Source organism: Citrus clementina, unplaced genomic scaffold (genome assembly GCF_000493195.1).
Source record: "Citrus clementina cultivar Clemenules unplaced genomic scaffold, Citrus_clementina_v1.0 scaffold_8, whole genome shotgun sequence".
In the NCBI taxonomy this organism is placed as follows: Eukaryota; Viridiplantae; Streptophyta; class Magnoliopsida; order Sapindales; family Rutaceae; genus Citrus; species Citrus x clementina.
In genome coordinates, this window is record NW_006262022.1 from 21,610,785 (window position 1) to 21,625,030 (window position 14,246).

Genomic DNA, 14,246 nt, shown 5'->3' on the forward strand with positions numbered 1-14,246 from the left:
ACTAACAAAAACTCAAAATTTAAATTTTCAAGAATAGAGATCAGAGAGCTTTTCCAAAATATATGAAATATCAAAACCCTAAGAATATTTCATTAATTACATAAGGCCCTTATTTATATACAAAACCTACACAATAAAAATTATTGCCACCATTTAATAGAAAAATAATTGCAGCCACTTCACCTTTTTTTTTTTAATGAGATTGCTGCCACTTTACTTCATAAATACAAAACCCTGCACTATTGCCACCATCTTCTTCTCATGCACAATTAACAATTCAATTATATTATTGATTAATATTTTAATTTGTATAGTATTATTTGTTTGAAAGAATGCATTATTGATGTGTTTTTAGTTTGGGAAATTATCCACCGACCACCTGTTCTTTTCGGTGTTTTCAAAAATACACATATTTTAATTTTTTGGTTGATTTCCACTAGAAGTTACATTTTTTTGCACTTTTATACTTCCGTTTGCATTATGTTATAACCTTACTGATGTTATAGGGGTAAAATTATCATTTCACCTACATAACAAAAATCAACGTCATTTAAACGCGGTAGAAAGAGGAAAAAAAATTCCAGATTATTTTGTTTAACTTATTATCTAATGTCTAAATTGCAAAGAAAAATTGAAGTAATTTATTTATTTATTCATTTACTTAGGGTGAAATAGTAATTTTACATGAAGGGGGTAAAATAGTTATTTTGTTAATATTTTGTTAACTTCTCTCACGGAATTTAGACGGCAGTGAAAAAATGATACATTTTGTAAATTCACATGGAAATCAGCAAAAAAAAATGTGTATTTTTTGAAAAAATTCGAAAAAATAAGTGGCCGGTGGATACTTGTCCTTTTAGTTTTAAACATTGAAGAAATGGTTCAACTAATTTTTTTCTTATTAATTGATAGCTTGGATGCATTTGGTTACAAGTTGTATAATTATGAATCAAACTTTTTTACACATTCTTTTTAGTAATTTAATTAGCCAAAAATGTTTTTAATTTTATAGAACAAAACAGTCTAGCGGTTTAAAAGAGCTTTTTTAATTAACAACATAAATACACAATAGCATTTTGTCAAAAACTCTAATGATATAAGCTTCACTCTTGTAAGCTTTATTCAATAAGTTGTACCAAACGAAGCCTTCGCCACATAAACCGAACAATAAGAAATCAATAAAATAATGTGATAAAATATGTAATTCTGTTTCTTTCTTATATAATTTCATTTTGTAAAGCATAATTGACTCCAAAAAATATTTAATCCCATTATCCTAAAATTTAATTTCAAAAAGTTCAGTCCTATATTATATAGAGTAGTATTAGGGATCTCAACTATAATAAATTATAATTTATAAAAACAAATTAATCAATATTAATGACATGTCATGTCATGTGGCACTCATTGAATGGGATGCCGATTTTCACAATTTTTATGGTAATTTTAATATTTTTTTAGATGTACTTCTTTACTCTTTGGTTGAAAATCACTCATTATTTAAATGATTTTTTTTTTCTCATATATACGAGTAAAGTTCAGCAAGTTGCCTGATGCCTTCTAAAATTATAATAAAGAATAATATTATGGGTCCAAATATTAAAGTTGCATAAATTACATTATTACACGACTATCTTTGTAAGGGAGCTCCTAAGTCCTAAGTTAATGTAACTTAGCGCTTCTTTGTAATCCTATAGATTTGATGATACAGTCTTTGTGCTTTGATTATCTGCAAGATTAGGTGGATGATGGCCTTGCCATGTCCCCACGTGCTTGTATCTTAACCGAAGGGAATAGCAACAAACAAAGCCTTCACATGGGCATTACTAACATTCAGCCAAGACCGGTTGGTTTTGGTTTTGATTAGGTGGCCGCTGCTTAGAGGATGTGATGTTTTGATTAGGTGGCATAAACAAAGAGTTAATGGTGCGATTCTTGGCCCCTAATTACTTTTTTAGTACGAGGTTTTTAATGGTTGAAAGTTGAATGATGTCTCTCTCTCTCTCTCTCTCTCTCTCTCTCTCTCTCGATGTAATGAGAATATGATTACTGACCCCATCCTACAACTGATTGTGACAATTCTTGTTTCTTTTTCTTGTTTTTGTATAATGGAATGGAATTTGGTATTACCCAAAATCATATTCTTTATTAGTAACTTCAATTTTTTCCTTCCATCTCTAACTTAATAAAAATTTGCATCCTTTTCCAAGATTATCTCGCTCTCTCTTAAAAATTTTGCAGTCGTTTTTTTTTTTTTTTTGGTTAGTTCACTCTTGTTAGGACCGATCAAATTAACTCTTCACTTTTGATTGTGACATATTGGGCTCATCACTATCCTAAAAATGTAAGGGAAAGTTTGGCATGCAACATTAAATTGTACTAAACATTGGGATTAAACTAAATTAGATTGGATTAGATTATATTAGATCATATGTAATGCTGATTAATATTTGGTATAATATCGAATCGGAATAAGTTAAATAGTATTTAAGTTAATATTTGAATTTAAATATAAACTATTTATTGATATTTAATAAGAAATATTATAATTAATTAACAAAAAGTAGTAAGAAAATTTTTTTGTGTGTACGTGCGCCCATATGCGCGTGTGTGTAAAATTAGTAATTGGGTAGTCATAGTTATAATAAAGAAATATAAATTATCTAAGATAATAGGTTAGTTCATGAGATATATAATTTCATTAAATAAAATAAATAAACATGTTCAAATAGTAAGTTAATTAATAATTTTTAGGTAAATCGTGAATAAAAAAATAAATTACTTAATTATTAACGATAATAAATAAATAATTCTTAAGTTATAAACAAAAACAGGAAAATAAATTTTAGAAGATACCATAAATGTATAAAAAAAAAATTTTCTCATTGTCTGATCCTAATTAAACCCATATGAAAATTGAGATTACTGATCCTATGAAATTAGAATTTAATCTATTAGTCCAATTCAAATAAGCATGCCAAATATAAGATTAACATTTTATCCTAAAAGTTAGTTCAATCATACACGTAATCCTAACTTCTAGACATAGCGTACGTTAATAACTTCTATCCATCACTACATTATTGCGAAGTACTCCTCAGGGTATAGATTTTGCATATGTTAGACATAATTAAATTGAAGGGAGTGTTACACATACACAACTAGCCTGTTGCCACGTACCAGTAACTGGAAGGGATAAGTTTAGTATAATTGGATGGCCTCCCATTATGGAATTTACATCTTGTTCGGAACATGACAACATCAACTGAATACAGGAGCATATAATTGAGAGCCTTTACAAGCTTTGCCTAAAATTGGCTTTTTTTTTTTTTTTATTTAAGGCACTTTTAGTTTTACTTATTTGGCCTATTTAATTTAAATTATTGGAGCACGTCTTATTTAAATTCACAACACTCATATCAATATATCATAGTTTTATTAGTTCTTTTTAGGTGACACTTCATTGTGACAATTTTTTTTTCCCTATATAGTGATTAGCATTGTTTTATATTTTATGTTTTATCGATGATTAGTTCAGCAAGGATCAAAATAAACTAATAGCGATTTTAAATTTATGTTTGGTTGGAAAAATGAGAGGAGAAGAGTGCAATGAAAATGAAAGATGTAGGGAAAAATGAGAGAAAAATAGTACTAAGCTCAAATTCACTATTTGGTTTAACATCTAATTCATTTATTTTTCCACTATTTCTTTCCCTTTTCCTCCTTTCCTTTTATTTCTTCGAATTAAATATGTCATAAATTTCTTATCCTAAATGGTGGTGACTAGTGAGGACTTTATTTGTCAAAAATGCATCAAATATAACAAACAAAGTGTCAACAGTAGAGCTAGGTACTATCCGACAAAAATCTTGAGTCCATGAATTTACAAATAATAAACAATATAATAAGGTCAAATAAATCAATATAATAAAGTCGAATATGAAACAAACTTACATAGTTTAGAAATCTACTGCAATTTACAAAACCACAACAATAAATAAAACGAGAAAGCAACAACAAAAATCACATGTGAAAGAAACTTTAAAATTTCATTGCCAATTTCCCATTCTTGATTCTTCAATACGTCTTCTAACAATATATATTAAAACTCTATACCAAGTTATCAAAATACATCCACCTACACATCATAATACATACGTTATCTCTCGAAGTGAGATAAACAACGACAATTAAATAAATTAAATAAAATGAATACTGTCACACTTTTTTTCTGAACCGTTTGATTTTTCAAATTAGTTTAATTTTAAACCGAACCAAATAATAATCAATCGGTTCAAAAATTTATAAACTACTTGTTTTTTACTGCCGAACGGAACCGAATCACCGCCCAGCCTTTTGGCACTGTCCACGATACAAACAACCAACAACGCCATTTAGCCACAGGGTTCTGGCAGCTGCTGTGTTTGGAGCCCATTGACGAAAACAAACCCATCGTCACATGAAGTTTGGACTTGGAGCTTTGCATCGTGAAAGCCCAAAGGTGAACCGATCCAGCAAAGATGGCGGGAACTTTTTTCTTTTTTTTTATTTCATTTTACTTTTCAGGATTAACGTGCCACAGCACCTTGTTCCATTTAAAGTAAAAAAATAAATTAAAGGTTTTTTTTTCTAATAATGTAATAACGCCCTATATACATTTTTAGGCACACATATTTGATTTATTTAAACGAACCATTATAATAACTTTTTCTATTTTTTATACCCTCATTAAGGGTGTGTTTATAATTGAGGTGCTGTAATTTTTAAGTTATAGTTGCTGTGAAAAAAATTGTAATTATGAAATAAAAATTAGTAATATATAATAAATATAAATTTTAATTAATAATTTTAATAAAATTATTAAAGATATAATAAAATTTTCATTATACAAGTAAAAAATCATATAAACATAATTTTTAAGGTACAACAACTAATGTTTATTAAATATTTTAATACTATAATTTTCAAACTATAATTGTCCAACCTCAATTCTAAACGCACCCTAAATAATACTGTTTAAAAATAAAGGAAAAGAAAAACAAAAAAACCAGAAGGCTTTCAAATTTGAACAATACGAGGACTTAAACCAACGGTCGGAACTCAGAACCTCCACTCCACGTCACCATTTAAACAACGCGCGTTCTTTCACTCTCTCTATCTCTGTCCTTTATTCTCGCCAAATTCATCTCCCCGCCATTTCTTCCTCCGAAAGAACTCGAAACTTATTAAAAATTCACCGTCTCCTCCAGACGGATGAGCTTGTTTTGCTTATAATCCCTGTTAATTAATTAAATTAATTAAATCATTAAATTATAATGAGCAGAGAGACTGTTCGTCATCGGGCTCGCGTTCTCTCTGCGTCGATAATGTTCGTCACTGTACTTTGCTTCTCGCGTCCGGTGGATTGCCAAAACGAAAAAGATTTTCAAAATCCTGAATTCGATGAAGCGGCGGCTGGTCAAACTGCAGCTAAGTACCAAGATGTCGTACAAAAAAGCTTGGCGACCATCACCGCCGCCTTGAAGGGAGAGATCAAAGAACAATTAGGCTTCTGCATAATTGACGCGTCAGTTGCCATAAATTCTTATAAAATTAAATGTTTGAAGTTTGGTTAGGGATTTATTTTGAATTGCGTTTAAAATTTCAGGGAAGACGACTGGAATCAATCGTTCGATTTTTCCAAAAATACGGATTTCTTGTACGAATGCGCCGGGTTGACTAAAGGTATCATTATATACTTTGACTCCGCTTAGATTTCGGCGTTATTGATAACAAGCATGCTTGTTTTGTGCAAGATAATTTTATTAGGTGAAAATATTTGTTGAATTTTAGGGGTAATTTGTAATGATTTTCAAAGGGATGTTCTAGTTTTTTAGACAAATCTCAAGAGAGGGAAATGAAAATTTTCCATTACTTGGGTATAAAAATTTTTAATCATCTTTACTAGTAAGCTTAAAGTAGATAAAGCTCTTTTTCTAGAACAAAAACATTCTTGCAGACTATGCTAATTTTCTCTAGAATATAAGTTGAGTTTGTGTCAATTACGATATTTCAATTTGCAAGTCTTATAATGCTTCGGTGGATCAATAGGAGATATGACACTGCGTCTATGCACGGCAGCAGAAATAAAGTTCTACATTCATACTTTCACTGATGCACTGTCTGGAGCCCATGGCCAAGGCTCAAAAAAGAAAAGTCAGTTTGTGAAACCTAACACAAACTGTAATTTGACTTCTTGGGTTCCTGGGTGCGAGCCAGGATGGGCTTGTAGTGTTGACAGTGCGATAGTTAACATGAAAAATTCAAAGGAAATTCCTGCTAGAACTGCAAATTGTGCATCTTGTTGCAAGGGTTTCTTCTGCCCCAAGGGTTTAACTTGCATGATACGTAAGTATTTTGAATATTTTCAATTGATTGTGTTGTGTATATAGCGTATTATAGTATTGTTGTTTGATTGCTTGCTCAATTACAAAGTTTGGACTATTGCTCATAAATTTTCCTTTCGAATTTCTTTTAGTTTATTCCACAACAATTATTATTTTCTCAATATTTGCTCTTTCACAGTTATCATGCATAGCTACTCATTTTTAAGTTAAAAGTTAGAAAGTGTATTCATCATATAGCTGTTCTGTGAATTTCTAGAAATCTTATCCAGTGACAAGCCTTTCATCTAGCACACTGAGCTGTAGGTTTGCATGGTAGTTCACTTGCTTCAGATTTTGAATTACGTTCTACATTTTGTAGACTGCAGAATTTTTGTTCATATGGTTTTGATATTTATGGAAATTTCTAACATTGATTTTCCGTTGTCTTTAAAGCTTGTCCGTTGGGTTCTTACTGCCCACTTGCAAAACTCAACAACAAAACTGGTCTATGTGACCCGTAAGTCTCTTCATCCGTTACTTTATTTGCTTATATTATAAGCATCCTGAATTAGGATACATTAATATTTATTAGCAGTAACAATTTGCAGATATGCTTACCAAATACCTCCTGGGAAGCTAAATCATACCTGCGGTGGAGCAGATGCTTGGGCTGATATCCAGAGTAGTAGTGAGGTATTCTGTACAGCAGGATCATACTGTCCGTCTACTATCCAAAAAATTCCTTGCAGTAGTGGGTATAGAGAATTATCCCAGAACTTTTTGCACTTATCCTTAGAATCACGAGTTGCCAATTTTATTTCTTGTTGCTGCATGGCTTTGAATTTTTTTGCCAATATTTGGTGCATTTATTTTTCTGTGTTTCAAAGCAGCCAGCTGTTGTTCTCTGTGTTACTAACGCTCTTTATTCCTGGTATTTATTTCAGACATTACTGCAGATTAGGTTCAACTTCTCAGAAGGGTAAGATTTTCATCTACTGGTAGTAGATTACAAATTGAGAATCCTATCTGATCTTACTGCATGAAAAATTTTGGCACAATAGAAATGCTGTGGGCCTAATTCCCAAAAATAGATACATGTGTCTGAGACCTTAGAAGGATAGCCATGGCAGTTAGTGCCTTGAGTATTGTCAAACATGCATATGTCAGGATACCCAAGAGGGCATTAGTAATAATATATTAAATACCTCATACAGCAGAAGGGGGAAAAAATATACGATTCTATGTCAAAAAAACATTTCCGAAGAAAAATGAGTTCATGTCAGTGACTCACTAAACATTCCTGCTAAGAAGTTGGAATTAATTGGGAAAGTTTGGGTAAAATCTTTCTGAAACTCCTGGAATATATTTTATCCTAAGTGGAATAAGGGCTTAAAACTGGAAACTGTAATGCATGTGTGTGTGCCAGCAATACATTAAAAACAGACAAACTCTTCTGGAGCCTGGAGAGCAATTAGCATGTTTTTTAAAGTGGTGGTTTAAGAGCTTTGAAAAAGAGTGATGATAGAGTTACAGACTCTTGTACAAACTTATTTTCTACAAATTGATATGGCCTAAATTCATTGGCTTGATGAAAATACAAAATAATAAAATAAATCATGTAGGCCAAGAGCTATTTAATCTAACCAATTGAATTATGCCACATCAATTTATACCAAACAAGTACGTACAAGAGTTTACCCTGCACTTTTATTTATAAAGTCTTTTACAGTGGAGCAGAATGGGAGAGTAAAAGGTGGCAATGAAGTGGGTATTTGGAAGTTATATGATGGCTTTGTATATAAACAAGTCATATTTTCTATTTGTTGCCCCTCAATAACATTTAATGGGCATGGTGTGGTTGGCAGGATAAAGCACAATGGTAAAATTCTTCTTTTTTTAATTTTTATCACAATAAACAAATAATCCTCCCAGCATTTTTAATTTTTAACTCTCTGGAACAATAGTCCGTTCAGTCAGCAACCTTAGTATAATGATAGTCTTCTGTGTATTTCTTTTTATGTACGAATCTAGCTAGGCTTGATTTTAGTAAAATTTTGAATATCGAATAATATGATACAGAAATTTTAGATGCAATGTGCTCACTACAAAAGCAGAATGCCTAACCACAGGAAAAAAATTTAAATCGCATTCATGTCATTTCTCATGTACTCTGGGATGTTAGAATGCAATATTTAACTGGCACGGATATCTCTGTCAATGACGAAACTCTATCTCTTGTGTATAAGTCCAATTTACTTTCTTTTTTCTTTAGCATATAACTTTTTCTACTGAACTTGCAGAGTGTTGGTGGTTGGCAACTTGTGAGCCCAGATCAGCAAATCAAAATATCAGAGCATATGGCATCTTGTTATTTGTGAGTTACCACCTTACCATTTGAGCATTAAAATTATGATGACGTTGATCTTCGGGTTCTTGAAATCTCTAAAAGAAGTTGTCCTTTCCCATTGAATTGCCAACATTCATGATTCAAATTGTTCAGATTACTTGTTTCAACCAATTTCAATGCCTCATTATGGATTAATTTGTGTGCAGAAACACCACAGGCATGCTAGAATCTTTAATAAAAGGAGTAAAACCATGCACCTAAAAACTAGATAAGTTCTCCATTATGCTAGCTGCCTTGGCTTTGCCTCCAAGAGCAAATAGTGTCGTTTTGTTCATCATTGAAAATTTTGGGCATTCTTTCATTTGTGAGAATTTGTTGATAATGCATATTTTTTGGATCATCAAAAACTCAATAGGATTTTCTATCAGATTTTCAAACCATCTTGCAGAAAAACCCATCATGTCAAGTTCTAATTCCAATTGTTGTTGCAGGTTGGATTATCAGTCTTGATTGTTATCATTTATGGCTGCTCTGACCAAGTGCTTGTAATTCGAGAGAAAAGAAAAGCAAAATCCAGGGAAATGGCAGTTCAAAGTGTAAGGGAAAATGCTCTAGCTCGTGAAAAATGGAAATCAGCTAAAGATCTTGCTAGAAAGGGTGCAATTGGTCTACAAACACAGCTATCACGTACATTTTCTCGAAGAAAATCTTCCAGGCAACCGGAGACTCTGAGAAGTTCTAGTCAAGCTAAACCTGGAACGGATGGCTTACCACCTTTGCCTGTAGGTAGTCAATCTCAACCACCATCGAAAGGAAATAAACAGGAGGAAAGCAATCTCACAAAGATGATGCATGAAATTGAGAATAATCCTGAGAGTCCAGATGGATTCAATGTGGAGATTGGAGATAAAAGTATCAGGAAGCAAACACCTAAGGGTAAGCAGTTACATACTCAAAGCCAAATGTTCAGATACGCATATGGTCAAATTGAGAAAGAAAAAGCTATGCAGGAGCAGACCAAAAATATGACCTTCTCTGGGGTAATCTCAATGGCTAATGAAATTGAAATCAGGAAGAGGCCTACCATTGAGGTCGCATTCAAAGATTTAACAATTACTTTGAAAGGGAAAAACAAACATTTGATGAGATCTGTGACAGGGAAATTATCCCCTGGAAGAGTTTCGGCTGTAATGGGACCATCGGGGGCAGGGAAAACAACATTTCTCTCTGCTTTAAAAGGAAGAGTACCTGGGTGCATAATGAGTGGTACGATTCTTGTAAATGGAAAGGTTGCGTCAATTCAATCATACAAAAGAATCATTGGTTTTGTGCCGCAAGATGATATTGTTCATGGAAACTTAACCGTGGAGGAAAATCTCTGGTTCAGTGCACGATGCAGGTATATGAGATTTTAGTTTTATCATTGCAATGTCATTATTCTGGGAGCATGCATCTCTTTTTATCATGTCAGATATTATCCTTGTGATAACTCACAACCAATCATGTTTTCATCATGCATAGACACTAGTGGTTTTTGTTTGTTCATTATCTCACTGCATATTTGTCAAAGTCATAACCATGACTAAGTTAATTTTCTTGTATCTAACAATGGACTTGTTGTATTCTGTCAGAACATTGCCTTGCTTGTGCAACCAATCATGAAATTCTTTTTTTGAAGAGTGGAAAGTGTGTTGTTTTTAGGGACTTGTAAAACCTCATTCCCTGAAGTGATTTTTTACTTAAATCAGTGAGATAGAGAATCATTTATTTGTTTCTGTTTAATACCCATTCCAATTCAATCAATCAGGTTCGAGAGTATAGACATTAGTAAATCTGAGAACTTCCAGAATTGTTAAGTCTTTGATTTAGTAAATTATTTAGTTTTAATGTCAAAGACTGTGTATGTTGTTTTATAGCCTACTAACATGTGATCCCAGCTTGGTGCCATGATTGATTCATTCAGCCTTTGCATTTAAAATAGATCATGATATTGCAAAGCTTCAGCAACTTTGAAGTACCTTTTTTTCTTTTTGAAAGGCATTTTGAAGTACTTTAATAATGCAGAAATTCATGCATCAGACATTTATATTTTTAGTATCGGACTGTGAAGACACACACTTCTTAACTTCATAAGTTGTATTGTTATATGCCACAGAGGCTTTGTATTCTACTTCTTGTTCCACTTGTTTCTTCACATAATCCAACCCTCCACCAACGACTAGTACTGGCAATAGTACCTCTTTCTTTTCAATTTACGAGATCTCTTGTTACTGTAGGCTTTCTGCTGACCTGCCAAAAGCAGAAAAGGTGCTCGTCGTGGAAAGAGTCATTGAGTCCTTGGGGCTGCAGCACATCAGGGATTCTCTGGTTGGGACAGTGGAGAAGCGAGGAATCTCTGGAGGTCAAAGGAAACGAGTAAATGTTGGGCTCGAAATGGTAATGGAACCATCTCTTCTGATATTAGATGAACCAACTTCTGGGCTGGATAGTTCTTCTTCCCAGTTGCTGCTTAGAGCTCTTCGACGTGAAGCTCTTGAAGGAGTAAACATCTGCACAGTCGTTCACCAACCAAGGTAAATTTACAGTTTATATTTACAAGAAGGCGTATGTTATGGAATTAGTTTCTTCATGTTTTCCCCTTCACGTTTTCATGTTTTATCTTTTTCTTTCCCCTCCATTTGGCTGTATGACATGAACTTAGTTTGTCTTGCCTTTATATTTTGTTGTTTCTCGAGATAAAAGTTTTTTTGTTTTTTTGGTGCTACAGCTATGCCTTGTTCCGGATGTTTGATGATTTGATACTTCTAGCGAAAGGAGGTGTTATAGTATATCATGGACCAGTAAAGAAAGTTGAAGAGTACTTTGCAAGCCTAGGAATTACAGTTCCTGACCGTATCAATCCTCCAGATTATTTCATTGATATTTTAGAAGGCATAGTAAAGCCAAGCTCAAGTTCAGGGTTTGACTATAAAGAACTTCCTGTGAGATGGATGCTTCATAATGGATATTCAGTTCCCATGGATATGCTACAGAGTATTGAAGGAATGTCAGCATCAGTGGCTGAACATTCGTCTCAAGAAATTAATGATGATTCATCTGAAGTCCAATCTTTTGCAGGAGAATTTTGGCAGGATATAAAATGTAATGCTGCTCATAGGAAGGATAGTATACAGCGTAATTTCTTAAATTTAGGGGACTTATCTAAAAGGAGAACCCCTGGAGTCTTTGTACAGTATAGATACTTCCTTGGCAGGTACATGATGAATCTTGGCTTCTATGTTAGCTACATGCCAACATCTTATTGCCCGTGATGTAATTTCTATTCAGTATACTGACTGTAACCAAACATGTTCCATTATCTGGCTTCTTGGCAGGGTTGGTAAGCAGCGACTACGAGAAGCTAAAATTCAAGTTGTAGATTATCTAATTTTATTACTCGCTGGAATCTGCATAGGAACATTAGCTAAAGTGAGCGATGAAAATTTTGGAGCAACAGGTTATACACACACTGTCATCGCAGTTTGTAAGTTCAAAAATTCTAACTTCTTAGCTTTACAATAATCCCTGAATACTTACACCAATTATGTGGACTCCTTGCATTCAGATTACTTATTTTAATAATTTTGCTACAGATTCCAAATTTTCTTCCTTGCAAAGTTCAATATTCCCCAGAAAAATCAAGATTTCAATCTTGCATTTCAAAATTAAACTGCATTTCTAGTTAAATAAAAGCTTTTTGGGATCTACTTGATAGTTGTTATCCATATCATGATGCATTTTCACCTTAGCAAAATTTGATGCACTTACAGCTCTCCTATGCAAGATTGCGGCTTTGAGATCTTTTTCTCTGGATAAGCTTCATTATTGGAGAGAGAGTGCTTCTGGCATGAGCAGCCTGGCTTTCTTTCTTTCAAAGGATACAGTTGATCATTTCAACACATTGATCAAGCCCCTAGTGTATCTTTCAATGTTCTACTTCTTCAACAATCCAAGATCATCTGTCACAGATAATTATCTTGTTCTAGCGTGTCTGGTGTATTGTGTCACCGGTATAGCATACATTATGGCCATATGTTTTGAACCAGGTCCAGCTCAATTGGTGAGCATTTACACATTTTACAAGGAAATTTGTTTCCAGCTTCCTAGTTTGTACATACCCACACAACACATTTTGTAACCTTCTTCTTAACAATCTGCATTGCTTTATGCAGTGGTCGGTGCTTCTTCCGGTTGTTTTAACTCTGATAGCAACTAATAATGACAATAACAGATTTGTAGAACGCATATCTGACTTGTCCTACACCAAGTGGGCACTGGAAGCATTTGTCGTATCCAATGCTAAAAGGTTTGAAATGACTGCTCTTCTTCTTATTATGCAACAGTTCAATGAATATACCATTCTAATTTATTTTGATTTTCTTCAGATATCGTGGTATTTGGCTGATAACAAGATGTGGTGCACTTTACTCAAAAGGGTACGATCTCAATGATTTTTTTCCAGGTTTAATGCGCCTTATACTTGCTGGTATTCTTAGCCGTACCATTGCTTTCTTTTGTATGATTACGTTACAAAAAAATTAGATTAAGTTTTTTTTTTTTTTTTTTTTTTCCAGTTTTTCTCCCCGTTTCTGTACAAAAACATAGATTAGTAGATGATTTTGGTAAGTGGTTAACAGTAGGAAAGCATAGTATTTGAAAATAAGTTACTGAGAAAAATATCTGCAGCATGTATTTTAGGGTGAGTTAGTACCATCAGAATTTTTATGGAATATGCTATCACAGCAGAGAACTTTTGAACGTATAATTAATAATGAACATTTATAGACAAGTTTGAAGTTCGCAACTGGGGCTGCTGCACGCATAAATAAATTAAAGAATCATGCTGCTATTATGATCTCTAGTCTTTGTGACATCTGTGTGTTTCATATTCATATTGCTGAATAGCCATACAATAGTAAATATAATAATTTTGATGAGCATTCACTATCAGTTCTTTTTTTTTTTTTTTTATACTATCTCAGAACTAGCTTAAGATTTAGTTTCTATTAACTAGTTACTTTTCTATTAATTTCATTAAAGAATCTAAGAGAAAAGATTCTTTAATGAAATGAGTAGGGATAATATCCCCATATATAAAAGTTGAAACAAACTTCAATATGTTCCAGACATTTTCTGTTATTCTGGTTGAAGATTAGTCTTGAAAATTAGATTGATCGCAGAAAAATCTTGTGTAAGATTAAGGAAACTCCTTATGACCAAAGAATTTGAGTAATGTGATCGTTCTATAACTGTTATAGCTTTGTCACAGTCATTAAATCTCTGTTTGAGTACCTACACAAACTTTTTTTCGAGCATAGAACATGAGGCGCTAAAAGATGAAAAAGAAATTACCGTGAAGAGAAACTTCAGATCATATTTATCATACCAACCCCAATAATTATGTTTTGGATGTGACCATTTACATTTTAAAAATTACTTTGAATACTCAGTTATTCTCTTAATATCTAACAATTAAAATCTAAAAATTAGATTTT

At 32.9% G+C, this 14,246-nt stretch overlaps 1 protein-coding gene across 1 annotated transcript; it reads left to right on the plus strand.

Moving 5' to 3' along the window:
* The first annotated feature begins 5,315 nt into the window (after positions 1-5,315).
* On the plus strand, positions 5,316-13,317 carry LOC18034149 (ABC transporter G family member 28). The gene is made up of 14 exons (XM_006424460.2): positions 5,316-5,566; positions 5,648-5,724; positions 6,091-6,387; positions 6,819-6,882; positions 6,974-7,120; positions 7,310-7,344; positions 8,666-8,739; positions 9,204-10,111; positions 10,989-11,285; positions 11,480-11,965; positions 12,087-12,235; positions 12,522-12,811; positions 12,924-13,057; positions 13,137-13,317. Exons 1-14 carry the CDS (start codon positions 5,316-5,318, stop codon positions 13,291-13,293), a joined length of 3,366 nt encoding a protein of 1,121 aa, XP_006424523.2. The 3' UTR covers positions 13,294-13,317.
* The last annotated feature ends 929 nt before the right edge of the window (positions 13,318-14,246 follow it).

Coding starts and splice junctions, on each gene's coding strand:
- LOC18034149 (XM_006424460.2), top strand. CDS start 5,316: ATGAGCAGAGAGACTGTTCGTCATCGGGCTCGCGTTCTCTCTGCGTCG. Junction 10,112..10,988: donor TGGTTCAGTGCACGATGCAG/GTATATGAGATT, acceptor TTGTTACTGTAG/GCTTTCTGCTGACCTGCCAA. Junction 12,812..12,923: donor AACCAGGTCCAGCTCAATTG/GTGAGCATTTAC, acceptor TGCTTTATGCAG/TGGTCGGTGCTTCTTCCGGT.